The sequence below is a fragment of the Chenopodium album genome, chromosome 27 (genome assembly GCF_948465745.1).
Source record: "Chenopodium album chromosome 27, dcCheAlbu1.1, whole genome shotgun sequence".
In the NCBI taxonomy this organism is placed as follows: domain Eukaryota; kingdom Viridiplantae; phylum Streptophyta; class Magnoliopsida; order Caryophyllales; family Amaranthaceae; genus Chenopodium; species Chenopodium album.
Window position 1 is genome coordinate 5,792,299 of NC_137860.1, and position 27,649 is coordinate 5,819,947.

The 27,649-nt window shown below is 34.3% G+C and overlaps 2 protein-coding genes across 2 annotated transcripts; one reads left to right on the top strand and one right to left on the bottom strand.

Moving 5' to 3' along the window:
- Positions 1-5,650: 5,650 nt before the first annotated feature.
- LOC145618897 (ABC transporter A family member 7-like) lies at positions 5,651-17,698 on the top strand. The gene is made up of 18 exons (XM_081673502.1): positions 5,651-6,010; positions 6,786-7,149; positions 7,231-7,307; positions 7,395-7,539; positions 8,368-8,487; positions 8,562-8,686; positions 9,914-10,072; positions 10,937-11,099; positions 11,197-11,322; positions 11,418-11,501; positions 12,168-12,535; positions 13,061-13,261; positions 13,702-13,811; positions 13,913-13,997; positions 15,161-15,289; positions 15,379-15,484; positions 15,730-15,818; positions 17,011-17,698. The coding sequence occupies exons 1-18, from the start codon at positions 5,933-5,935 to the stop codon at positions 17,308-17,310; spliced, it is 2,829 nt and encodes a 942-aa protein (XP_081529628.1). The 5' UTR covers positions 5,651-5,932; the 3' UTR covers positions 17,311-17,698.
- LOC145618898 (4-hydroxy-3-methylbut-2-en-1-yl diphosphate synthase (ferredoxin), chloroplastic-like) lies at positions 17,565-27,488 on the bottom strand. The gene is made up of 20 exons (XM_081673503.1): positions 27,275-27,488; positions 26,472-26,701; positions 25,661-25,818; positions 24,491-24,597; positions 24,261-24,361; positions 24,091-24,167; positions 22,679-22,798; positions 22,302-22,532; positions 21,692-21,808; positions 21,523-21,597; positions 21,361-21,438; positions 20,744-20,803; positions 20,561-20,623; positions 20,282-20,426; positions 20,051-20,189; positions 19,364-19,441; positions 19,111-19,270; positions 18,917-19,015; positions 18,710-18,814; positions 17,565-17,876 (listed from the first exon to the last, which is right to left on the bottom strand). Exons 2-20 carry the CDS (start codon positions 26,677-26,679, stop codon positions 17,775-17,777), a joined length of 2,223 nt encoding a protein of 740 aa, XP_081529629.1. The 5' UTR covers positions 26,680-26,701; positions 27,275-27,488; the 3' UTR covers positions 17,565-17,774.
- Between the last annotated feature and the right edge of the window lie 161 nt (positions 27,489-27,649).

Consider the following 27,649-nt stretch of genomic DNA (forward strand, 5'->3'; position numbering starts at 1 on the left):
TTTTTTTTTTTTTTTTTTTTACATTCCACAGTAAATGAGTACTACTACTCCCGTTGTTTTTTTTAGTTCACATGGCGATTGTATATATCCTGTAAATATTTCAGGAAAATCAAGGGAGGGATGATGATAAGCATTATTAGAATGGTCTATGTATAGATCTTTCAATCTTCCAAGCAATAAAAGTAGTAATTAGTAATACCATGGAGGCTCCTCCTTGGAGTCGGGACCCAACCGAATACCCTATTCACACATAATGGAGCTTCTTAAAACATTATGAGCACGTTTCTGAAGTGATATTCTCCACAGCATGCGGCTGGGATTCTTACAATCTTTACTATATTGAACACTACTATTATATTTTATATGCTTCTTCTACGTTATCAGTAATCTTTCATAACAAAATATTATAGATTTAAAAATTAAGGTCCAAGTCAAACTAAAATCTTAGTAAAATATGTATGATTTTGTGACTTAGAAAATACAAAAATTGTACTCGAAATCTTAGATATGCAACCAAGCAAAATTGTATGCAATCACGCAAGACCTTACGTCCTTCCGTACTCGCCTATTTATTTAGTTGCATCATAATATTGATTATGGAGTATTAAAGAAGTACTTTAGATCTGATGAAAGTATTACATTATGATGTATGGTGATATACTTGAAAGGTAGAGAAACTTTATGAACACCGATCCTTTTATGAAATTTTCTTTGGGTGTTGATGAAGCTTTGAATTGTAGCCTAAAATTAAAGCTTTAAAATGGTTACTTAGGGCTTGTTTGGCATCATTTTTGGTTTTCAGTTTTCTGTTTTTTTGAAAACTAAAAACCAAAAGCTGGAAACACGAAAAAGGTGTTTTTACTTATTTGTTGTCAGTTTTCAAAATTATCATGATTTTAATAAGTCTAAATATTTTTTGATCCATTATGTAACATATGTAATATACTTTTAAAAAACAAAAAACCAAAAAACAGAAAACCATGGCGATGCCAAACGGACCCTTAGGTTTTTGTTTTTTTTACTTAATTGGCTTCAATCCTTTATCTTTACTGATCCCATTTACAAATATCTGCCTATCCTTACCGAACCGAGAAAAAATAAAGCATAAATTGCAAAGTATGTTTTGTTTATCAGGACGATACGTAGAAAAATTATGTAAAAAAAAAAAAAGGTTAAAAAATGGTCAAAGTGATCGTTAAAAAAATAGAATCTACAAGGTATGGTTTATTTAATAGGTCATATAGGTCAAAGTGATCATCAAATGAAAATCCTTGTCAAAATATGTGGTATTGTTTTAAAATAATCCAAATGTGAGAGTGTTTAGAGAAGATTGAGCAAATATGGGATTATTTATTTTCATTTTCTTTATATAATAGAAAGAAAAAAAAAAAAAAAGGCCGGATGAAAAAAATCAAGTGCCCCTGGATCGGAGGGAGTATATTGGTAAAAAAATAATGTAAAAGTAAGCATATGAAAGTGCAGAAGCCAAAGTGTTGCAATTATTACGAAACAGAGAGTGTAAGGGCCTATTCACATTTACTTAATTTTAGTTCTGTTCAGTTCAGCTCCAATCAGTTCAGTTCAATTCAGCTCTAATCAGTTCAGTTCAGTTCAGCTCAGCTCAGCTCCTAATTCCCCTCTCCCATAAAATATTCATTTCAGCTCAGTTCAGTTCAGCTCAGCTCCAATCAATTCAGTTCAGCTCATCAGTTCAGTAAATGTGAACAGGCCCTAACTAAAATAAGTTTGAATAAGTCCTAAAATAAGTTTAGATATATTTAATTAAGTTGAGAACCTGAAAATAGGTGAATTTAATACACCCTTAATCTGACAACTTTTCACTACAACCTTCCAATGTCTCAATACTCAAAATCTACACATTTTATTTATTTAAAAAAAAACATACTAAGAACTATATATCCAATTAAGGCCTTGTTTACTTCACCTTAAAAAAAAATATTAAGTAAAAATAGTTTCAGTTCAGTAAAAATAAGTTCAGTTCAGTAAAAATTTTCAGTTCAGTAAAAACAATTTCAGTTCAGTAAAATTCAATTTTCTTAAAGAAGAATCATAATAGAAAATCAGTAAAAATAATTTCAGCTCATCAAAAGTAATTTCAATTCAATAAAAATAATTTAAGTTTAGCAAATATAATTTTGTTTTAGTAAAAATAATTTCAGTTCAGCAAAAATAAGATGAAGTGAATGGGACCTAACTTTATCAATTATATATGAAGAGTAATTTTTAGAGAATTCATTATCAAAGTTGTTTTCTTTAGACTTTAGCAAATATTTTATCTCGTGCATTAGTACGAGAGGGAGCCCCCATTCATCTTCATGATAAACAAAATTTGTTTATCTAATGACATTTTCGTAAATATATCAACAATTTAATAGTACGAGCACGTTCTAGTGTCACTAATTTAATAGATTGGTTTATCTAAATCAATACTTTTATACGGCATAATTTTCTACTCTAGCATACTTGTATTATATAATAATACAAACAATTTAGTGTGCTGAATTGTTGATAGGTATAAAAATCAAAATCTTACAAGTAAACTTATAAACTTTTCAAGGTGTCGAGAGTAGCCTATTGATTTTATTTGTTTTGAATTTTTGATGTTAAGTACTCCTAACTTAGGTTGACAAATGACAATAGTAGTTTAAGTTACATGGTCAAAATAAAGTTGCATGGTCAATAATGATCAAAGGGAGAGTATTAATCTTTCTATGGTCAATTCGTCATACCCAAATGGTTTTTTTTTTTAAAAAAAAAATTTTAATTTTTTTTTATTTACGTATCAACTTCAAAAAAGAATTATTATACATTCATACTTCGTATTATTCTTCCATTTACTTTTAACTTCTAAGTATGTTGAATGGAACACACTTCACTTATTATTACTTCCTCCATTATATATTAGTTGTAATTTTAAATTTTTTTATATCTCACAAATAATACCCTAAAGTTGCAACTAATATGTAATAGAGGAAAAATGTAAATTTGTAGGACATATGCTACGTTGCCTACGTACTACGTAGTATTATTTCTCTACATTGTTTCTAAGTTAAAAAGGAAAGGTTTGACTTTTGAACTTTTTATATTTCTCACTATAAACATTATTTTATACTAGCACATATAAACAATTGTTAGTTAAAGATAGATATATGGGGTCAATTAGACATGACATGAAATTGCTTGATCCGGTACAAAAGACACAACTCGTACATAAATACTATTTTCAAATTTGTAAGGAGTTTGATAGGCTTGTATGCATGTCACCCAACTTATTTTTGACCAATTTACAAAAATATACTAGCTGTAAAAACTATTAAGAGGCTCGTTGACTGGCATGACACGACATGTGAATCAAGTCATGCACGAGCTTAGATTATGAAAGATCGAAACCACATGACTTTTTCTTGGTTCTTTCTAGCACAAGCTGTCACTACATGTCTTTTTCTTTGAATAAAATATTACACAAAGTATTGGTTGCAGCAAGCCGCACCCAATGTTTCGTCACTCAATACGACAATACCTTCTCTTTCTTAAACAAAATCCTTTCCCTGCTATTTTTTCATCATATCTTTCTTTGTCTCCACCAAACATCATCCATCAATGGTAGCTACAACTACAACAGATATTTCTATCTCCTCCTATTCTAAAAAATCCTAAATATATTAGCAATATATCATCGTCATCTTCTTGCGATGAAGAACAAGTTCCACCTGATGACAAGATGGTGGTGGTTACGGCGAATGAGAGAAGCGAGGTCATATATGGCGGAAGAGAGTGAAAGTTTAAGAGAATTGAAGAGGATGGATATGAGAGAAAAAATAAAGATTGTTGATTATATTTGTCCATGATTTATGCTTGAATTGTAATGTTACTTGCTCGAGATTCTGGGATTTTTCGAGAAATGCCCAAAAAATCGATTTGGGGCTTTCTTATGCGATGTTTAATTGTTGAAATTGATTGTCCCAAATGATTGTATGTTGAATTGTGAGCATTTTGATGACAGATGCATGCATATTGGTTGAGAAATGAGCAAGTTATGTCATACCCATGACTTTTAGTGCGAACTCTTCAATGAAAGTACCGTCAATGCTATACATATCATCAAACAAATTATATACATATCATCCTCCATCAAATAATTTATATCCTCCAATAATTTATACATATCCTCTACTAGCTGGATGATATTTTCTATTGGCTGGATGATATCCTCTATTGACTATATGATATCATGGCTAGATGATATCCACTATTGGCTATATGATATCATGGCCGGATGATATCCTCTATTGACTATATAAAATTATCCAACCATGATATCATTATAGCCAATAAGGGATATCATTTAGCCAATAGAAGATATCATCCAGCCAATAGAGAATATAAACCAGCTAATAGAGAATATCATCCAGTCAATAGAGGATACCAAAAATCCACTGGACTGACAAAACATTTGGTCAATTCGACTGACGCAATACCTTCTCAAAATATAATGAGAGAAAGTGCATGAAAATGTGAATAGATGTAAGAAAAATGTGGATAAAGTAAGAGAGAGTGTGTGGAAAGGTATAAATATTGTAGCTTAAGTGGAATAAGTTAGTTAAAAGATTCTCTAAAAAGGAAATAAAATGAAAGTGGTTCTTGTAATAACTTTTCAAAACAAACAAAATCCAAATAAATGAAAAACAAAGAAATGGATTAATTTATTGATAAAGTGCAACCGTGTTTAATTAAGATTTAAGAATTTGGATTACAAAGTATGAAAAATGGATAGAGGGAGCTTAAACTAAAGTGCAACTTCGTGTTCAATAGACAAAAGTCACAATTGGTCATTGTTATAGAGAAGCTAACTGAGTAATAACTACAATGAAATCAGATCGATGCAAAAGTTTAGCATGTTCTTAGTGATCTCGAAATATCTTCAAGCCGTTTTAAAAAAGGACCTTAGTAGAGTAACGTGGCCTCATTTACTGCTGGTTTGTGGGGGTAGATTCAGCTTTAGTTCTACACAAACTTTCATATGTGGCTGGCCACACTGTGTGGCCAACCACATATTTTTTTTTTTTGAAAAAATAGTCGAGGACTCGAGGCAGGGCCGTCTTTAGACATGTTTTTTCTCACACACGTAACAGGGCCCCCCAAAATCAGGGCCCCATAATTTAAAAAAATAAAAATTATAACCTTATAAATTCACTTTCTTCCTCGTAAAAGACCATCATTTTCAAACTAAAACCTAAAAATTCATCTTTGATTATGAAGATATATTTGTGGATTTTGCTTCAAAAAATATTAAAAGGATGACACATTTTAAATAAAAAGTTTTTGTTTGTTGTTTTATTGAATTGCTATTAAACTTATTACTATGAATATTTAAGCTCTATAATAATTTGTATTACTGTACTCGAAAAGAAAAAGCCATTTTATAATAATAATATTTTTAACCTTTTAAAATAGTCCTCCAAAATTGAAGGGCCTAATTTTAAAAGTTAGAACAGGGCCACCAAATTGTCGGAGACGACCCTGATGTCTCGAGGTTACTTGGTCAGGGAAAACTCAGTCGATTACTTAGTAATAGGTTACTCGTGTGTTAGTTGACCACACATCAAAGCTATTATTAGTTGTTTTTTTTTTGACAAGTACTATTAGTTGTTTTTGTTATTTTGTTTCTTTAAAATTTGCTTGTTTTGGGCTTTGCCCCTCACCAAGAGAAAAAGTCATAAAGATTGGGACTAAAGTTTATGAAAATATCAACGCGAATTACCCGAAAAAGCATCCGATAAATTGCGTAGGAGAAGAGAAGTACTTCTGTAGTTCTGTAGTTGTATATTTTAAAACCCCAGAAAATCACAACTCTAATTATAACGGTCAAACTCACCTCCTCACTTTGAGTTTGTCAGTTTCACAGAATTCCATGACAATTCCTTCACATGGGCGCGCCAATTTTTCTACCCAGGCCAATGCTCTTCTCCGGAAAAACTTAATCTTTCAGGTTACTTTTATGCTTTTTTAATGGGTGCAATTTTTCTAAATCATTAGTAATTTGGTTCAGATTTGGCTTTTTTATTTTTATTTTTATTTTTTATTTTTATTTTTATTAATTTTTTTTTATTAATGGTGTTTTCAATCATGGGTATTTTGTTAAATTATGTGGGTATTTGCCACTTTGCGTATTTATGACAATTTTAATGGAGATTTGTTGAATGTAGTGATACTGCAATTGCTCTTGATGGTGATGGACCTAATGGTAGTGGTGTTGTTCTTATTGGGTTTGTGGGGTCAATATTAATATAATTTGCTATGTCCTCCCTTCGGGGTTATAGCCGCGTTGACAGTGTAATTATAATTTGAACTAGTAATGTGACAACTGAATTCGGCTGGTGGGGGGTAAGTAATCCTTATGGTGGTAAAATGTGGCCGAGTTAGTGAATATGGGTGTATATATTGGTGGCTGAACCGTGAAATGTATGATAAATGAGAATATTTTGTGAGATTTTAAGTGTTAGATCATTTTAGAATTGGTAGGTGAACCATGACATCTGACAGTCTAAGAACATTCAGGATTTTATTAGTAATCATGCATATATGATTCTTTGTATGAAGTATATTGTAGGCATACTATGGCAGACTATTTGCTTCCTACATCTACAGATCTACCTGCCCCTTAGGAATACTTAACCTTTAGATGTTTATTTAATTGAAATTGAGATGGTTATTGTGTTGTGAGTACTCTCTTAACGTTGCTGTTGCCTGGCTATACACTGCAGAGACGCAATAAACGTTCGAATTGTTGTCTCATAATATTCCCGGTTTTACTTTGTATTCTTCTTTCTGTCTTGCAACGAGTGATAGACAATGAATTAAGCAAAGAAAAGTTCAAATGTGGTTGTGCTCAAGTTAATGGCAAAACTGAATGTGGGATTCAATATTCGACATTGGATCAAGCTTCCAGCTGTCCAATTCCTAACCCCCAAAAATGGCCTGCATTGCTTCAAGTTCCAGATCCTCAAAGTCGTGCTGTGAGAACTAATGGTTTTACATTTCCAGACTTGCCTAGTAAATCATGTAGACTGACAGGAACTTGTCCTGTTACTGTACTCGTGACTGGGAATAATCAAACATTGGGGCAAGGTAAATCTCCTTCATATATATTTTTTACATCTGGTTGTTTCTTGGAACGTGGTTTAATTATGTGATTTTGGATCATTCTAGGCTTGGCCAGCAACCTGTTTCCGACATCCCCTGTGAATACCTCCAACCTTTTACTTAGTTTGGCCAACAATGTCTTGGTAAGTGGTTAAGCATGCACTCTGTCTCCACTAATTGTTAATTTGTTACCGAAAGATGTCAAATAGTGATGCATTAAACTACTCCAGGGATCAGCTTCGAAGCCTGGAACTCAGAATTTTCTTGATCCTGCTTACACCTCAGGCCTTCCCCTGTACTTTGTTCAACCACTCTGCCTGTCAAGCTTGTCATTTTCATTGCCCGTAGATATTATATCGTCAACTTTACAGCAAGGTATTACCAGCCTTTTGGATTTCTATAGCTGATTGTATATAACACTGAATTCTGTCACAAATATAACAGTGAATTCTGTCACAATTTCAACTCTTTGATTCGATGGATGATGCATGGGCAACAACTAGATGTATCATTATATCTGTTATTTGTCCTGCAATCTTCAGGATAGATATTGCTTAAAATCTCATATCACTTTTATAATATTGCATCATTTTCGTATGTCAAAAGTTCTTTCAAAATTTCTGTCTCCATCTTGATAGAAATACATATTCAAATTGATAATTACAAAATTACAGAAAAGGAGAACAACTGTGCTTTCAAAAAAGGATATCTCTCTTTGTTAGCTATGAAACAATTAATATGATCTGAGAATTCTGGCACTAACAGTTTCATGAGTTTCACAATCTAGTATGCTGAATATTGGCGGCCACCAATATCCTTCCTATAGTCAACAGTCAAAACTCATCTTCAATTTTCTCAACATAGAATTATGAAATTAATTTGTGACAAGGTTTTGTAAAATAATTTTTTGTACGACTTGGTAAGCGATATTAGAATAGCTTGAACTTGTCATTAACCATGGTGCCATGTACTTTTGGTGATTCCCCCCATGGTGCCATGTATTGGTGATTCCCTCGGTGACAAAGACTTAATAACTGGTATGCTGTAGACCCTTCAGGTAATGGAAGATTCGTTAAAATAGGAATTCCCTTTATAACAAGTATACAATCTTATCTTCCCTAATGTTATTTATGCAGTTTTTCTCTCTTCCCTCCTGAATTATGGAGCACCATTCTGAATATATAGTTGATGCTTTTTATACAGATGTAGAATGTGCTCAAGGTCTTCCTCTATGGCGCAATAGTTCTTCTGATATAAATCATGAGCTGTACAAGGGTTACCGTAAAGGTAACCCAGAAAGGAAGATAAATGAATTTGTCGCAGGTAGGTCTTTAACAACTTTAATTGTCCAAGATATTCTTCTTTGCACATATTTATGTTTTGTTTCTTGGTGACAGCATATGATATCCTCAACTCAGACTTGAACAACTTTAATGTGAACATATGGTATAATACAACATACAAAAATGACACTGGATTTTCTAGAATTGCATTGCTACGTGTACTACGCTCTATAAACATGGTAATTGCTCTGAATTCATGGCTGCTTGCTTGTCATTTTAGACTCTATAGTCATTGAGTTTTTCTCTTTGTTTGTTGACCTTGTTGGAACTTGTTCTCCCTCAGCTGTAGTGACATGAATTGTCCAGTTTTAATTGTTAACTTTATGGCAAGAAAAGTATTCATGTTACAATTCAGGGCTGCTGCTAACCTTTGGGAAAGTGTTCTGTTTGATATGAATTTTTTTTTTTTTTTGTTTACTTTTTAAAGTGGAAAAAAATTTCATCACACATATTTTTACTAATTTGGGACATCCAAAATATTTGTTACCTTCCTTGAAGTAGTCATTGTATATTTCTGAATTTTCCAATGTAACCTTCTTAGGGCGTGTTCGGCAAAATGTAGCTGTAGAGGTAGCTGTTAGCTGTGCTGGTGGCTGTTAGCTGTATATGTAGCTGTTAGCTGTCAACTAGCTGTTAGCTGTGAAAATAAATAATTTAGTATGAGTGTTTGGTAAACTAGCTGTGAACTGTAAAATTCTAAAAAAAATTGAAGAAAATTCAATAGCTACCTAGCTTTTCACAAAAGTTAATAATGTTAACTTTTCACAAAAGCTACTTCAACCACTAAACTCTACCCCCACCACTACATTCCCAAACACTCATAATTTTTTCTATGTAGTGGTTTGAATAAGTCAAACCACTAAAAGCTACCTAAAAGCTACTCAAAAGCTAGTGCCGAACACGCCCTTAGACTATTTGATGGGAAGATTGTGAGAATGATGCAGTCAGTTAAAAGGATTTTATAGGGACTCATATTATATCTTCATTAATGAGGGGTCGGGACAATTTGACAACTATTTCTAGACTGTGGGTGTAGCTAATGTTTAATGTAGTATGTTGACTCTCTAATAATTAAAATCTACTTTATTCAACCAGGAGTAAGGTTTTTTGCATGGATGTATGAATTTAACATTGAAACTGAAGAGTAAACCAGTTGCAATAGCAATTTCTTATACCAGCTACTAATTTTCTATACATCCTTCTAAAAACAAAATTATATATGGGGCTGAGTAACTCGAGACTTGATGCTTTGGTACTATTAATCATTGTCACCTAAGATAAGAGTTGAACTCATTGTGGGAACAGCCTCTGGACTTAGCTTAATCTCAAAGTTACAATTAGCTATACTTTTTATGTGCATTTCGGATGTTTCTGTAAAACTTATACATTCATTTTTTATATTACAGGTGTCTAATGCCTATCTACAGAGTCTGTTTGGTGCTAGTACAAAAATTCTTCTTGAGTTTGTTAAGGAAATGCCAAAGCCTGGAACCCGACTAAGAATTGATATTTCATCTCTTCTCAGTGCTCAGTTTTTTACATATGTCATTATAGCACTATTTCCGGTAAGTATGCATGACATTGGTTAGTGTTGGCTTACAAGCATTCATCTTGGAGTATTTCTTGGATTTTTTTTCCCTTACTTTCTTGCAGCCATAGTTCTATAATGTTTGAAACTTTGAAATACTTGGCTATTGATCTAGAATGTCTGATAAGTCCAGTTGAATGTAAGATATAAGTTGTTTTTAGCAGATTGAACTGTATATTATGTAATGAGACTATCAGAGCTTATATCTTATTGAGGGAAGCAAATTAAAGATGTTATTGGAGCACCATCTGACTTGTCTGGTGAAAGTTTTGCTAATAAAATCGCTCCTGTAGTCCAAATTCAATGTTATATAGCACAAAGTAAATCTATAGTGCAAAGCAGCTTTGTCATCATGTTTGCATGAAAATGCTCTCTTTATATTCGTTTAATTTCTTTCTTGGATTTTAAAACCCAGTTTTGATGCCGGCATAGTATAAGGTATAACTTTAGGTGTAGAAGGCATTGTGTTTTCTAAGGGTCTTCAGGTTGCTTGGCAAAGACCATCAACATGAGTCTTAAATTCTACATCCTCCATATTTTAAAGTTGTTCCATTTCCTATTTAGTAAATGATTTCAATCACATATGCCCGTACTATTTTTTGCGCACGCCTTTACTTTTTTCCCCATTGTCTTTCTTACTATTTGGCTTATGACACGTGCTTACTTGTAAATAAATATTTTTCCATCATTATGGCAATTCTAAGTTTCTATACATTGCAATATTGCATGTAATGGAAGGTGTTATGTATGAAGTCTGACATAAGAACTATGTCATGATGTTTGGCAGTAACTTATTGAGAATTTACATCAAGATATTTAAGATTTCTGTAAATTGGTGCAGGTTGTATTGACTGCTCTGGTTTATGAAAAACAACAGCGATTGCGTATCATGATGAAAATGCATGGGCTTGGTGATGGCCCATATTGGACAATTTCCTATGCTTACTTTCTAGTTTTATCTGTAATCTACATGACATGTTTTGTGATATTTGGATCTCTTATTGGTAATTATAACTTAACTCGATTTTTTTATTCTTTTGTATTACATGGCAAGTGTTCTGCTATATTTGATCCTCATGCCCTGTGTTGTTTTCTCTGTAGGACTAAAAATATTCACAACAAATGACTACAGCATCCAATTTGTATTCTATTTTATCTATGTAAACTTGCAGATTTCTATGGCGTTTCTTGTGGCTCCTTTGTTCTCGAATGTTTTAACTGCTAGAGGTTAGACCCTGGGCTCAATGCTACCTTCTTTTGACGTAGTAGTCTACTGAGCTGTCTTCTTATGGTGCTAATGTTTTGTCACCAATTTCTTACAGCTGTTGGGTATTTACTGACATTTGGCACTGGGCTGTTAGGAGGATTTCTATTTCAAAATTTTATTCAAGATACTTCATTTCCAAGTAAGTTAATATTTGTTTCTGTTTATATCAACAACTTTATTTTGGCCATATGTCATTTTCTGAATAGTAGGTGCATTCCTATTTTTATGTCAAGGAATAATTCTTAAGCATTGTCAAACCCCTTTTCCTCTAGAACGAAGTTGATAGCACATGTAGGGGGTTGTTATGATTAACGCATAATGTATGTGATGGATTCAGTGGATTTACGTGTAATATATTGTATACCATACACACTTGAAGATAAGACCTCATTGACATGAACTATGGTCCAACTACAAGTCTACAATCACTGACATGAACTTGTCTTTATATAAAAGGAACATGGACTTGGTTACTAAAGAGGTAACAATGTCACTTGAATGGGTTTTCAGTAACCAATTTCTTGTCAATGTGTGATTTTTGTGAGTAAGTCATGTTATTGAATGCATTTAGTGATCAAGTTTGTTCTAATTTAGTGATACAAATAAACTATTGTCAATGTGTGTAATTTTGCCTAATGATTGAGTATGATTGCATTTAACAGCATAAGAAGCCTTATTTGGGTTTAATGTAAATAATGTGTGGGTTTATATTGCTTCATCAAACTTGGGAATATGCATTGATTCTTGGTTGTTAAATCTTAATATACATGTGTTGTGCTATTCTTTATTGACCTTTTCATTACAGGGGGATGGATTATTGTTATGGAGCTATACCCTGGATTCTCTCTGTTTCGAGGTTTATATGAGCTTGGACAATATTCTTTTCTTGGGGATTATATGGGAACCCATGGTATGCGGTGGGAAAATTTGGGTGACAGCATGAATGGGATGAAAGAAGTTATGATCATCATGTTTATTGAGTGGCTGGTCGTACTCCCTATTGCATTCTATGTTGATCAAGTTGTATCATCTGGAAGTGGTGTGAAGAGAACTCCTCTATTTTTATTCCGCAGCTTGCTGAGAAAGTCCAAGTCTGTTTCACAGAAGCATAGTTTACAAAAGCAAGGATCAAAAGTCTTTGTTGAGATGGAGAAAGCTGATGTTGTGCAAGAGGTCTTTCTGTTTCTTATCATTATATGCATAGTTTTGAAACGTGGGGAGAAATTTTCATGCTGGGTTTTGAATTTAGTTGATTTTATTGCTTTATTTCTTGAGTCTCTTTTAGGGTGGCCATTAGCTGAAATATAGAAAGTATTAGGGTGTTATGTTTTCTTTCCCTCTAAAAAGAAACTAAAAAGATGACTTGTTATGTCAATAACAATTCATTGTTTTGGTCTTCTAGCAGATCTTCTTTAAGCTTTAAGTTCATGTTTCTCATAGGTGCTGCATGACTCTGTCTAGCTTCCAAATTTTGGATGTCAGTTTGCTGAAGCACTCGAATGCATATTGTCAATGACGGGTCTGTATTATTAAAGGAGTTCGTAGATCATTTGAAATATGAATGCAACTACAGTATGTGTTATGTGCTTTACTTAGTTACTTACAGAAGAATAGGTAATAGAAAATAATCAACAGATGTCTTTAGTTGCGATCTTTTAGTTGTATACTTTTGCTCATGATTTTTGCTTTCCCAAACAGAGGGAGAGGGTGGAGCAATTGTTGTCAGAACAAAGTTCTAGCATTTCCATAATTTGCAACAACCTGAGAAAGATCTATCCTGGAAGGGATGGAAATCCTCCAAAGCTTGCAGTCAAAGGCATGTCTCTTGCCGTGCCACGTGGTGAATGCTTTGGGATGCTTGGCCCAAATGGTGCTGGGAAAACCTCCTTCATCAGCATGGTGAGAACATTGCACTGTTTGTATGCAACATATGTACATGACTTCTTATTTTATGTATCCCTTTTTAACCTATGTGATAAGATTAAATCTTTTTAGTCTGTGCTTTCTTATAGCAACCCCCCTAAAAATACCCTGAAAACACTGACATTTTCAAGGGCATATGTAATCCCTGTTCTTAATTTCAATTATTTTTGTTAGCTCTTGTATCCAGCAACTTTAATACTTAAGGACCTAAGGTTTATTTTGGAAATAACAAAATATATTAAGCACTAAACTGTATTATAATAAATTACCCAAGATTTATTTTTGGAATACTAAAATAAGAAGCACTAAACAGTGTGAGTGGAAATAAGAATGATGGACTTTTTGTAAAGATACGTTTATGGACAGATTGTTTACAGAATGGAATTAATGGTTGTTAATGTTTTCTATTCCTTTAGATGATTGGACTCACAAAGCCGACATCTGGTGCAGCATATGTAGAGGGTTCAGACATTCGCTATCAAATGAATGAAATATATACCAGCATGGGTGTTTGCCCCCAGCATGAGTATGTTTTTGGTCTTTAATCCTTGTTAAATATGTGTTTTTTCAATTGTATTCCAAATATTTACAGATATGGATTATGCCTTTTCACTCTTCTGAATTTAGCTTACTTTGGGAGACATTAACTGGAAGAGAGCACCTGATATTTTATGGCCGCCTTAAGAACCTGAAAGGTTCTGCCTTAATGCAGGTCAGTTTTTTAGCAGCAATGCAGGTCAATGTATTGAGTATAGTCATGTTGGTTTTTGGCAAAACTTTTGTGAGAAAAATCTAGGTGGTCAAAAGACTTGACTACTCTATGTATCTTGATTAAGAATACAAAGGCAGTCTTGATTAAACATCTGAAAGGATAGAAGAGTCGCATCCTGAATTACATCCCCTAAGGAATTTAATTATATTAGTATTCTCTTAGTGTGTGTGTGTGTGTGTGTTTTACCCCCGGCATCTATCGATTGAGCTTGTAATATGTGATCCTAGACTCGAGAGGTTAGATTAACAACTTTTGCAAAACAACCACTATGGTGGGATTGGAGTTTTCCTAGTTAGCCCATAGGAAAAAAGAAACAGCTATAATACTAAAAGAGAAGGCCTGGTTGCTTTATTAGGAGGGCCAAATATGACATAGGAAAAAAGAAACAGCTATAATACTAAAAGAGAAGGCCTTGTTGCTTTATTAGGAGGGCCAAATATGATAAAATCAATTATTGTACTCACCAATGTGGGACTTGCAGTGTTATGTGAGAAATGCACGCAAGCCCATCATTTGTACTATCAAAACATCATTGTTACAGATTATGCTTTGTGTGTGGAACTGCTAGTTGAAAAATATAGTGTCATTGCAAGTGATGGCAAGTTGGTACAATTTGTGGATTCTGCATCATACCCTCTCCAATTAGAGCGGGTATGGTTTGACTTTGGTTGGTAAGGGGCGGGTACGGCTGTATGAATATCAAAAGTTCAAATCCGCCATGGTAATGAGTAAGTGATAGATTAAATGTTCTACCGTTCCCATATCTTCCCACCCCGCTCCACATCTACTCGCCTGCTTGAACCCCACCATGTATCCACAACTATTATACGGAATTCAAAAAAATTATTCCCAAGTTGAATTTGGATGGGTAATAGGCAGATAATATGCGGGCATAAGCGTGAATATCCACTCGGATTGGGCGGTAGAGTGGTTGTTATACCTACTATAGTGGATATGTAATTATGTATTGATCCCCATCATAGGTGGTCAGTACAAAAATATAAGGTGGGTATGACCTCAATATGGGTATGGGCATGGGGAGACTAGCAAAGCTGCCTTATTGAATGTAATTTCTTCGTGTTGATATGATTATGTTACTGCAGGCAGTTGAAGAATCTTTGAAAAGTGTCAACTTATATCATGGTGGTGTTGCTGACAAGTTCGCTGGAAAATATAGTGGAGGAATGAAAAGGAGGCTTAGTGTTGCTATTTCCTTGATCGGTGACCCTAAGGTTACTTTTTTGTTCCCATGACTGTTGCTTGTACCTATTAATCCTCTTATGACTTGAGGTGGTCTAAATGATACTGTTACTTATTAAAGGTTGTTTACATGGATGAGCCAAGTACTGGATTAGACCCTGCTTCAAGAAATAATCTGTGGAATGTTGTGAAGCAAGCAAAACAAGATAGAGCAATTATTCTTACAAGTACTCTCTCTCTCTCTCTCAAGTTATGTATGCAAGGAAGCTCTTACGAGTATTAAGTTTTTGCCGGTTGCTCAAACTCTTATGTACATCTATCATGTATGTACTGGACGAGTACACACGTCCTATATTTTTGTTTAACCTAGTGTCTGATTTTATGAGTATGATTTTTAATGTATCTGGACCCTCAATGATTAATCTTCTGAATATGATCCCTAATACTCTCTTTTTTTCTCTTCTTCTTTTAGCACATTCTATGGAAGAGGCAGAAGTTCTGTGTGATCGGATTGGCATTTTTGTTGATGGCAGCTTGCAATGTATTGGAGGCCCCAAGCAGGTAAATCTCTACTTCTGATGTGAACAACTTATTAATACCAAAATTACCGTAGTACCTTGATTTAGAGCCAAAATCGCTGTAGTACCTTGATTTAGAGGATTTTAGATGTACAGGAAAGTACGTTATTCTAGCTGTCATGGAGCCGAAATCTGTTGGAAATAATTGTGCTGTAGTACAGGATAGTGGCAGGAATTTCTCCAAATGGCCTAATATACATAGTTCACATGTTAACTCCTTTGGCCATCTACAAAGCTAAGTATATATAGTGCGCTACTCTACAAAAGCTTTAGCACCTGCAAGGTGTCCCTTCAAAGCAGTAATATTACTCTATAAAGTACGCTTCTGTCTTTGTTCTCGCAACTCATTTAGACACAGAGCACATCATCATGTATCCAAGCAAATGGAGAGGCCTGCTTGTCTTCAACGTGTGTATGGAGCAAGCGACCCACACGTTTAGTGTCACTATGACACTGTGTCAGAAGGTCTGCATGTGACAACTTCGATATAAAGGTTATGATCCCAGTACTATAAGCCTCATGCCTAACCCAAAATGTCTGACAACACCAGCATATCACACCCAGGGTGTTGCTTCAAAAGAACTAAATTTCAACATTATGTTTTTCTGATCACTAATCAATAAAATGTTTTTCATAGACTTCCTTCTAGTTTAGTTTTCATTGATTACTATTGTCATACAAGTATTATTTAAGGTTTTAGTGCAAAGACATGACCATCCACAGTTCAGCGCTGAATTCATAATTCTAAGAATAAGTCTTTTACATAATTTCCTTTGTGCTGAATGGATTTTAGCAAGCTTCAGGTAATAGATCTGAACTTCTGAAGTCTTGGTGACTTCGTAAGTGAGACAAGTTTGGATGCATATTACACTACATTTTCAAACAACAAATGTGCCCCTAACAACAAGATCTGTCAGGCTCGAGGCTTGAGTATAAACTTCAGTGAGTTCAGTCACAGAACATAGTTAACCCTAATTGGTGGTACATCTGTCACAGGACGTAGTTAGTTTCCCCTGCTTTGTGGTACATCAGTCAAAGGACATAGTTAGTTACCTTCTCAGGCTGGACCTTGTTAATATGAGATTCATTAATTGACATTTTCATCATCATGGTTTCTTAATCAATTTTTTTTCTCTAAGATACATAACTAGTGTGTTGTTTTTGTAAAATGGCAGCTGAAAGGAAGATATGGAGGGTCCTTTGTGTTCACCATGACAACCTCTGCAGAGCATGATGCAGAAGTGGAAACAATGGTGAGAGGGCTCTCTCAAAATGCTCAAAAGATATACCACATATCAGGAACCCAGAAGTTTGAGATCCCCAAACATGAAATTCGGATTTCTGATGTTTTCAAGGCAGTTGAGAACCTGAAGAAGAGATTCACAGTCCAAGCATGGGGTCTTGCAGACACCACCTTGGAGGATGTATTCATCAAGGTTGCCCTTGGGGCTCAATCTTCCAATATCCTCTCATGATCATATGGTGCATTCATCAAGTTTGTTTATGTTGCATATATGGTTTCACAATTAAGATACTGAAGAAGAGATTCAGGGTGTAGGCTTCCTTTGACACCAGTTAAAAAAGGATGGTTGTCCATGAGGCTCAATTTTCCGATATCTCTTCTGATTATAGAATAGTTACACAACTAGTTTTACGTACCAAATTACCAATAGATAGATGCATTTATACAAATATATAGACTACAAAGCACAAGCAAGAACAATTAATGTAATGCAACTGTGTATTATTCAAATTAGATTCATATATAAGATCCTGTACAGCAAGAACAATTTTGGCATATTCCTAATACTTTGTAATATGCCCCCGCAAAAATGACACGGGGAAATATTCTTTAATCTACAATATGGACGGGACTCTGAAAGTTGCTTTCTTTTTGCATAATTCTAAATCCTATAAATAATCCTCAATAATTGTTTGTCTACTCTTCCACTGGAGGATCCACCCAACGCCCATGCTCTTTAATTAGATTGATTAAAGCATCTGTAGCCTGCTCCATTGCTATTCCTCGTTTCACTACCGTCTGCAAGAAATGGGAGTTGTTTTGCAGAGTTATAAACTAATTATTCATACAATTTAATTGTGATGTAATAATAAGCAAGCCAGCAGAAAATTTTATACAGCAAGCTTTTTGAAGAATAGCATAGAGTAACATATGTATAGGGATAAATGTGAACAAAGAGAAGAAACAGAAGACAGACTAGTAAAAAGGGATGCAGCATAGCTTTAACCTCTGAAGCAGCAACTATCCACTTTTTCCTGAAAGGAGCAACTATCCACTTCTAAAAAATTTCATCGTTTATTACACCTTGTAATCTTTTGTTCAGTCCCCCTTTGTTAAATTGCCAAGCAGTTAGGCCTCTTATATATTGCATGTTATAAATTACTTCATAGCTCATGCAAGGCCTGGCTACTCAAACTATAGGAGTAATATGTAAACAAACCCCAAGCAAAGGACTCCCACAACGGGGCCAGGCTAGGGTTGAAAACACGGAAACTGACAATTCTGACCAATGCAACTACTTAGAGGATTGTATGCATTTGTACATAAGACATTTTTTGATAATTCATAGAAAACAAAAGCTACATTTCAGAGACAATGACAAGAGGATGCTGGAAATTCTAGGTTCAAGGCCACATATATCTAACGCAAACCTGGGCCATAAACAGGACCAACAAGAGTAAGAAGACTAAGAACAGTATATAAAGTTTGTTAGTATGTTCCATTAAGAAGGATTTTAGAGATGCTGGTAAAAAGAGATGTAACATTGTGTAACCTCACCAAGAAGGATTCCACAGAAGAATTATACTTAGTAATCTGTAACTAAATAACTCAAGTCTCAACCATTGCCATACCTTGCCAACATAGAGGTCAATTTTTCCAGGAGAACCACCAACATATCCAAAGTCTGCATCAGCCATTTCCCCAGGACCATTCACAATGCAACCCATGATTGCAATCTGCACAAACCAGATCACCAAAAAAATAAATCTTGACTGCTAAATCTTTTTTAATTTGGTTGTTGTACAAGCGTCCTTTGATGACGAGTTTTAGAAAATTACAGAAACACCAGGTAAGTGCGATGTCTTCTCCCTTATTTGTGCGCTTATTTCTTGGAGGTCAAAAAGTGTCCTCCCACAGGATGGGCAAGACACATATTCCTGGACCAAGGAACAAAAACATAATTCAATGTTCTACAAACAATACCAACTAAACAGTACTAAAGCAAAAGAGCATTTCTCATGAAAAACTTTACCGTTTTGGTATTTCTCATTCTGCAACCTTGAAGCAAGTTAAAAGATGTGTTTCTCAGAAATTCGATGTCATGGCCAGGAGCTTCCAAGAGCACACCGTCTCCTAACCCATCTACGAGAAGACATCCAGCATAGGTACCAGCACGAATGACTAGATCATCCCTGATAGAGAATATAAAATTAGACAATAGAGAAAACATGAGAAGAGAAATCTTGTAATGATGCCTTCAAATTAGAAATTGTATTATGAAATACCTGTGAATCCCAGAGGGGAACTGGATGTGGTGTATTACAGGGAAGTTTAAAGAATTATCTGATAAGTACTCAAATAGCCTGCAATGATGTAAACATCTAAAATGATGAACCCAGATCTCTAATAGTGAAATGAGAGTGGAAAGAGGGCAACAAAGGTTACAGTAGGAAAAGAGTGTCATTAGATATGAAGCTCAAACTCGGATATGAGTTTCATATGTGGCAATGGACCAATGAGTCTACCACTGATAAATTTTTACCTTACAAACATGATGACACATTCATGAGAATCCAAAGATAACAGCTAATGATTTAATGACTCTTTAAAGTATCAATTTTCCAACAGATGGCCAAAAAGGAAGTGTCCAAGTTATAAAACCCATCTAGACTGTCACATATCTAGCATATCAATTTTCCAAAAGAAGCCAGATTTTGTACCGTCTCTCTCTTCCTCCTCATTTGCGAACAAAATTTCCTCTCTCCCATTATACTCTACTGTATCTTTCTTCTCTATTAATCCTACGGCAGTTTACTTGTCTGTGCAATTGGCTTTTGCATTGTCTCACTCTTTATTACACAAGCTTTGATGATCAGACTTCATAAATGATAGATTTGCTAAATTTATATTGTTTTAGAAAGGTCAGTCAAGTTTTCTTTAGATGATAATGTAGCTCATGAACAAGAAGATACCTTCGAGCTGCATGGATTCTGCTGACTTTCTCTTCACTGAAAGGCAGTTCATGCAGAATCATTGTAGCATCTATGTCTTTAAGAATCTCCAATTCTTGATAAGGTTCATCGCCCCACAAAGACACAACCAAGCGCGTTCCTGGAAAAGAAACAATCTCGCAGTTAACATGAAAAACAGCATATACAAAGAAATAAGATTTGGGGGGGGGGGGGGGGGGTGCGGGAAACCACCTTCAGGTAAAAGCTTGTGTGCACCAGTTGATAACTCCTTGAGGTTCACTAGAACAATCGCATTAGGCAGGGGCTTCGTAAGTTGCTCAGACAAAGGGGTTATAATCCCCATACTTATATCAATCAATCTCTTGAGGGCTAGCCGCTAATCATAAAAGGCAAAGCAGACCAAGTCATTGATTTGCATTAAAAAAAACTTGTTGAAAATTGACTCTTTCTTGAGCTAATCAAATTAGTAAAATAAAGAAAGAGATAAAGGGCTAAAAGGTGACTGCTTACTGCATCAGCATCATCTACTGGGGGAAGCTGCCTCAGTAAAATGGAATCTACAGTGGCCAGATCCTAAATTGACATATATATTGTCAGGAAACTACCATAGCAATTATACAAGTTATCAGGCAATTAATAGAGCAGTCATTTTTGGCCTGAGTAAAGAAATTTCAAATTTCAGTTCTAATTTACCTTGAAGGGCATGCCAACAATAAGCTTTGCAGCTAGTGACTTGTAAAGGAGTTCTGGCGTCTGAAATTAAATATAATTAACATAATTAGAACTAACGAATTCAAGGTAGCTGACGAAATGTTTGTTAAGTTCTTACTTAATGAACTTATAAAAGGTTCTGGAATTTAGTATCTGGGACAATAAAACCACATTTCGAAGCAATAATTACAAGAACATAGATAAGGCCTTAGAACCCACATTTTTCACATCACAAAGGATTTAATGAAATGCATACATTTTAAAAGATGGGTACATAAGTTTATGAGAAAAAATGACACAATTATCCTACCGAACAAAAATAATCATGGAATATAAATAAAACTACAGCGCAGCTACATGATTGAAGTATTACAGAGGAGAAAGTCAAACAATAATAGAGATACCTGATAAATGGCGTATACTACTTGTCAAGAGTGACCCAAATAATCACTTTTATAAATTATATATAGACTTGTAACAGAATAATTATTAGAGTGTACAACTAAAATTAATGAGCATATACATACTCCTAATATATACACAAAAATACTATTAAAAAAAAAATTAAATATAAAACCATATCTGATAAAGAATTTCACCTTCAATTGATCCAGGGAAACAGTCATGAGAACAGAACCATCACGGTGAAGTACACCTCTGTAGTCCACTTCTTCACCCTATGCATAACAAAAGATGACGTTTTCAGATAATCAATGAAATAGTAGCTAAAGACTGCGATAACATATAAAAAGTAAGAGGACCTCTTTTTGAATTGGCAATTGACCGGTTCTGCGCTGAAACTCAAAATAATGCCGATGTTTTTCTTCAAATGGTGCCTGGAAGAAAATTATAGCCACAGAGTTTTTATTAAATATTTAGAACTTTGTACTGTCCTAGCATCAAATCAACCCCAAAAGACTTTAATCTTACCACTCCTTGTTGAATTTCAGCTGCTCTCATTCCGAGGTTGGCCAGCCTATTGCAGGGGTCTATTTCCTCTTCTGGGGCTTCTGTTAATGAGACCCTGATTGTGTCTCCCAAGCCATCCTACAAAATTAATATCTCCTTAGAGTTACGACAAAAAAATCCCATATATTGCAATTCATTGAATAGGTACAAAGAGTGTAGCAAAAAAGAATACAGGTCGTTGCTGAAATAGTGAAATGAGATGGAATCTCATACTTAACAACCTTGCTCTTCAGTAGAAAACAGTCCAGCACGCTAGTACAGCATTTAAGCTAATAATACCATCGGAAATTTGCTAAAAGTAAAAAAAGCACATTGGAAGCAAATATCTGCGATAAAACTCATTTACCTTGATTCAGGACAATGCGCCTAAGCAACAAGTTATCTAAACTTATTGAAGTTCCATTCATTTTGAGCTGGCTAAATAAATGTTAATTTTATTTTACAATGGATACATACATACAAAGCATCTCCTTAAATTATATCAATTCCTTGATAGCACTGAAATTTGATGACATTAATCTTTCTGTGGGGAGGACATATATCAGCAACAAAAAACATTCTCATTTTGTACCTGAAGAAGGGTCCCGATCCCAATTGCAGATTTCATCCTACCGTCTTCGCCTTCGCCAGCTTCTGTGACTCCTAAGTGCAATGGATAATCCCATCCTTGCAGATACATCTCTGCAACCAATAACCGATAAGCTTCAACCATGACAACTGGATTGCTTGCTTTCATGGAAAAGACAAAATTATGGTAGTCTAATTTCCGGCATATTCTTGCAAACTCAAAGGCAGACTCAACCTGTTTCAAAGTCATAGGCAGAAAAAATAAATGAATAAAAAGAAAAAAGGCCAACCTCGACATTAGATTTAGTTCACTTTGATCCAGCACCTAGTCTTACTCTATACCAAATTATGGATGAATACATAACAGCATGTGATGCTTACCATTCCACGTGGAGAATCCCCATAGTAGCTCATAATACGATCAGAAAGACTTCCATGATTTGTCCCAATACGCATTGCTCTGCCGTACTTTTTACATTTCTCAACCAATGGAGTAAAAACCTGGAATTATGTTGAGAAACAAAGAGTAGAGTCAGCATATTAGGCTAATTCTTATCCTCTGCCATGAACAATTTTGAGTAATATGAAACACAAGAATCATCCATATGAACAAAGATTTTAGAACAAATTTAATGCTATTGTGAATTTACCAAGTACTTCCTCTGTTTCAAAATACCTTCAACACAGCCCCCGTGGCAAATGGCACACAGTTTAAGAAAGAGGATAAAGAAGGTAAGAGCACAACTTATTCATTTACAAAACTTAAAACCTTAATAATGCAACCCCTTTATTGGTATTTAGGTTATTTTAAATGAAGTTAACCTAGTCCCTGAATTTTCTCTCTCTTCTTCCTCGAAATGTGTACCAGGAAGTTGTGTTGCAAGTAAAACAAAAACTAGAAAGTGCTACACACTAACAATACCAAGACGCTAACACAATAACAATACTAAAGACTTAATCCCAACAGATTAATTAAGTAATCAAATATACTATGTAACAATATATACTGTAATTAATAAATACAAACAAAACCACAATGTAAGAAAACTGAATAAACAGCAATTCCATCACTACAATGATATTTTACGTGTGAAGCATTATATATACGTTTATCAAGCTTAAATCTTGGTTTGAGAGTTAAATGTTAAATCTTGAAATGTATATTGTGTGCATATGTCATGTTTTTAGAAAGTAGGATTGGACAAAAGAATGCACTTGTCACTGTGCATTTAGAATTCACTGTTGACCCAATTCCTAGCACCTCAATCCAATTAGGTTGTGTGCTTTTATGTGTATAAAGCGGGTTTAAGAAATTCTATAATTTTATTATCTTAGTTATTATTCCAATACACATGTATAAAGCATCTTCAAAGACAAAAAGATAAGATAAATAACAATATTCATATATTAAGAATAAGATAAATAACAATAGTTTCAAAAGACATCTTTTAAGACTCTCCCTAACCTCCCTCCAACGAAATCTTTCAACAATTGAGACAAAGATCTTTGAAAAAGTATCTATGAGTCTATGACAATGCAACCTTAAACTATATTGATTGTTCCCTTGAGTAATATCAAAGATGGCACACCCAACAATGGTGGATTGATATGCATGCAACCAAATTACATTAACTTAAGACAAAACATAACATACTAGACAGTGGCATCAACAACTTTCAGAGTAGAATTTACAATCTTCATAAACTTTTCATCTAGAAAACAAAAATTATCATCCTTCATTTTTCTAACTTTCTATTGTGCATGATTTGGGTGACAACCGCATGAGATTTTACCTGCTCTATATGCTCAAGTTCCTTCTGATAATCCTCATCTGTATACTCTAGAGTCTCAAACTGGGCCCTTCGATCAGCTGGCACAATGCCCACAAAGTATATTATTTGATCAAGATTATGGGGCTTAAAATGAGAAGACTATGATTACAGGACCAATGCTGAGATTATACCAAAGTTTCCAGGATTGACACGAATTTTTTCAAAGCATTCAGCGACACGCATTGCAACAGAAGGAGCAAAATGAATATCTGCTACTAAGGGAATATTGTAGCTGTAAAAAATAAATAAATAATAAATAAAAACAAGTTGATAAATAACTCCATCTAAATCAAATCGTAGATCTAAACTGAACAAACTAAACAACCAAAACTAGGGGAAAGTAAGAGAAGCGAAGCTTTACTTTTTCTGGACAAGTGTGTTCTTAATTTCAAAGCAAGCATCTGCCTCTTTCTTTCCCTGCACTGTTATTCGAACAATATCAGCTCCGCTATCCGCAATTTTCATGACCTGCCAGTAAAAGTGAGGAAAAAAGACCGGCTCTAAGAATCAAAGAAAATTTTCTAACTCATAAAACAAGTGCAGAATATGCAATGGCCATCAATATGTATCAACACATCAAAAATTTTCATGCCTTTCTAGCCATTTGTATATCAAACTCAAAGTAGACCAAGTAAATTTATACATGAGTGAAGCCTGACTATCACTAGGGGGAATCTGCACCCTATGCGTAAATAGAATTTTTTTAAAAAACTGGGTTTTGGGTCAACTATATTCGTATGTTGAACTTAATTTTCATTATTTGTTAGTGGTCATGATAGATCTAAGTCAAGAAGACAAACCAGAGCACAATACCATGAAAAGGATAGCAATTTCACAAAAGACACTTAGTGTATCATATGCACCCTGTATTAGTTTTGCTCAGATTATTAATGAATTCAATGGTAGATTCGCAAGAGAAATTTTAAGGCTACTGCTCCAACAATCAGCTTTCTTAACTAAGTGCTTTTGGATTCCAAATGTTGAACACCTTGGGTGCCACAGTTGAAAATTTTATTCAACACAATTTTCAAACAACTGACAAAAAAATATATTAAGCCATCACTAGATAAAGGATTGAGGACAGTGATCAGAGATGTGAAAAGATAAAAGATATTAGTTATTACAATATTTATTTTCTCACCAGCTATTGAACTGATCCTCACCTGTACTATCTCATCTTTCAGTTGACATACAAAAGGGTCAATAAACAACTACTGCCTCTGTTTCATATTATTTGCATTGTCAAAAATGGATGTTTCATATTCTTTGCAACAAATGCTTTCTTTCCTTTATAAGTAGTCATTTCTCTCTATCTCTCTAGCACAAGCATATCTATCTTTCTCTCCATTTAACACTCATAAACAAAATTTGCCTAAGTCTATGCAAACTCATTTGTTGCAAATAATATGAATCAGAGGTAGTACAAGTACTAGATTATTTTAGACCAACATTCACTCGACATAAGAGATCTATCTTTCCAAAAACTGGCCACATACTAATATTAAACAATGAGAGTATAGTGGCAGGGAACCTGTTCAACTGTTGCAGCAACATCTTTAGTATCCGTTGTTGTCATTGTTTGTATTCTGATTGGGTGGTCGCTTCCGATGGCCACATTTCCCACCATCACTGTGCATGTCTTCCTCCTCACAGTTTTATATGGAGATTCACAATACTTTTGCCGAGGTACTGCATCCAAATTCAAGATACACCAACTAAATCAATGTTGGGAAAACGACATTAATCTTATCTTTTCAACGGCAGATCAATTTAATACCCTCAACATAGATGTCATTGTAACAGAAAAAGAATTGGGTTCATGTAAGGGATAACTAGATTCAATATTCATACATTTTTCTTTCCCCTCCATCATTTCTCTTGTGAGACAGCTAGGGGACGTAAATTGTTAGGACAATCTTGCATCATTGTAACTTATATGTTCCTAGAAGTTACAAAAAAGAGTTAAGCAATGCACACTACATTCTTTTCTTTTCTCCTACCAAGACCTTTAGAAAACAAAAGCTAACAAAAACTACGGTGAATCGCCAATACATTTGACATAAGTGAAAAAGATATTATTGCAAAGTCATCTGCATCTATTCAAACTTAAAAAGTAATGCATCAACAGATTTCACCAGAAGAATTTCTTCTGCAATCAGCCTTGTTCTCAATGCAAGTGAATATTATGTTCGAAACAAGTTATACTGTGGTTAACCAAAAGAATTAACAAATCATCTCTCGAATTTCATTCTGTCAAAACTGGAATCACGTATGACATTCAAAGAGACAGATTTTAAGAAAAATCATTTTGTCACTGCAATAGACTGACAGAATGGAATTACCTAGGAGACTGCTTCCTTCTGATGCAGGCTGAAGCTCAGCAATATCAGATCCCTGGTTCGAACTCTTAATAACCGAAAATTTACTTCTTGAAGGCTTAACCCTCTTGATACTTGAAATCTTTACAAAATCTACATGTTTCGCAAAACCCAAATGATAATCCTTGTTCCTAATATGGCAAACTGGAGCTTGAATTATCCCCGTCGCCATTGCTCAACCTAATCACTTCCTCCTGCACAATTTACAAACCCCAACAACACGAAATTCCCAACAATTAACATTAAATACAATTAACAAACACCAATCAATTCCTCAGTTGCATCAAACATCCTAATTTCCTCCTCCTGATAGGATCAATTGGCAACTTTTGAGCCCCAAATACCTTGTAATCATTAATTTGCCAAAATGAAATTTTAAAATATGGGTATTAAAACACCACGAAATTGAAATGTGTCACCTTTTTTCTTTGATTATTCATTTGTACACCCAAACTAGTAGTACTGAAGTTCATCTTTGATGCAAAGTGCTCAAATTTAACATATCAAGCATTTTTATTGGATTTTTGCAATTTTATTTGTATTTGGACAACAACATACCACAGAATTTTTCAATACCCAAATCATTAATCAAACATAAATCAATGAAAAAAAAAAATTCAAAAAAAGATAAATCCCCAAAATTCCACACCAAGAAAACAACAGAAAAATTCACATAAAAAGGGTTACCCCTTTAACAAGTACAACAAGAATTTGCAGCAAAATTAACAAAAAAAAACAATAAATTAAGTTAGTGAAAGACAACTTACAATTACAATTGGGCAAGCAAAACAGCAGAAACGATCTGGAAAACAAAAATTGGTGGTGGGTATGATGCAAAAGTGACTTGTTGAATTGGGAAATTAGAGAGAATTATAAATGAGAGAAATTTATATAAAAAATTTTCTGGGATGAAAATGAAATGAAGCAAATAAGGAAGAAGACAGAAGTGTATTTGGTTCAGTACCTTAGCTGATTGTGCATGCCACACATTTGGGTAATGCACTAATTGCAATATTAAATACTGTCATTAAGGTCAATTACTATCATTTGGAGTCAACTACTATCATCATTTGTCCTAAACTTAGTAAATTCCAATACGAAATCATGAAATGAAACGATGTTTTTCCCGTTTTTCACAAGTG

Bases quoted from the DNA above. Each gene is read 5' to 3' on its own strand.
- LOC145618897 (XM_081673502.1), top strand. From the start codon at position 5,933: ATGACAATTCCTTCACATGGGCGCGCCAATTTTTCTACCCAGGCCAAT. The intron at 7,150-7,230 runs GTAAATCTCCTT...GGATCATTCTAG, and splicing joins TAATCAAACATTGGGGCAAG to GCTTGGCCAGCAACCTGTTT. The intron at 8,687-9,913 runs GTAATTGCTCTG...TTTATATTACAG, and splicing joins TACTACGCTCTATAAACATG to GTGTCTAATGCCTATCTACA.
- LOC145618898 (XM_081673503.1), bottom strand. From the start codon at position 26,679: ATGGCGACGGGGATAATTCAAGCTCCAGTTTGCCATATTAGGAACAAG. The intron at 21,809-22,301 runs GTACAAAATGAG...TTAATTTTGTAG, and splicing joins GGATCGGGACCCTTCTTCAG to GATGGCTTGGGAGACACAAT. The intron at 19,271-19,363 runs GTATTTCATAAT...ATTCTCTATCAG, and splicing joins TTCCCCTCTGGGATTCACAG to GGATGATCTAGTCATTCGTG.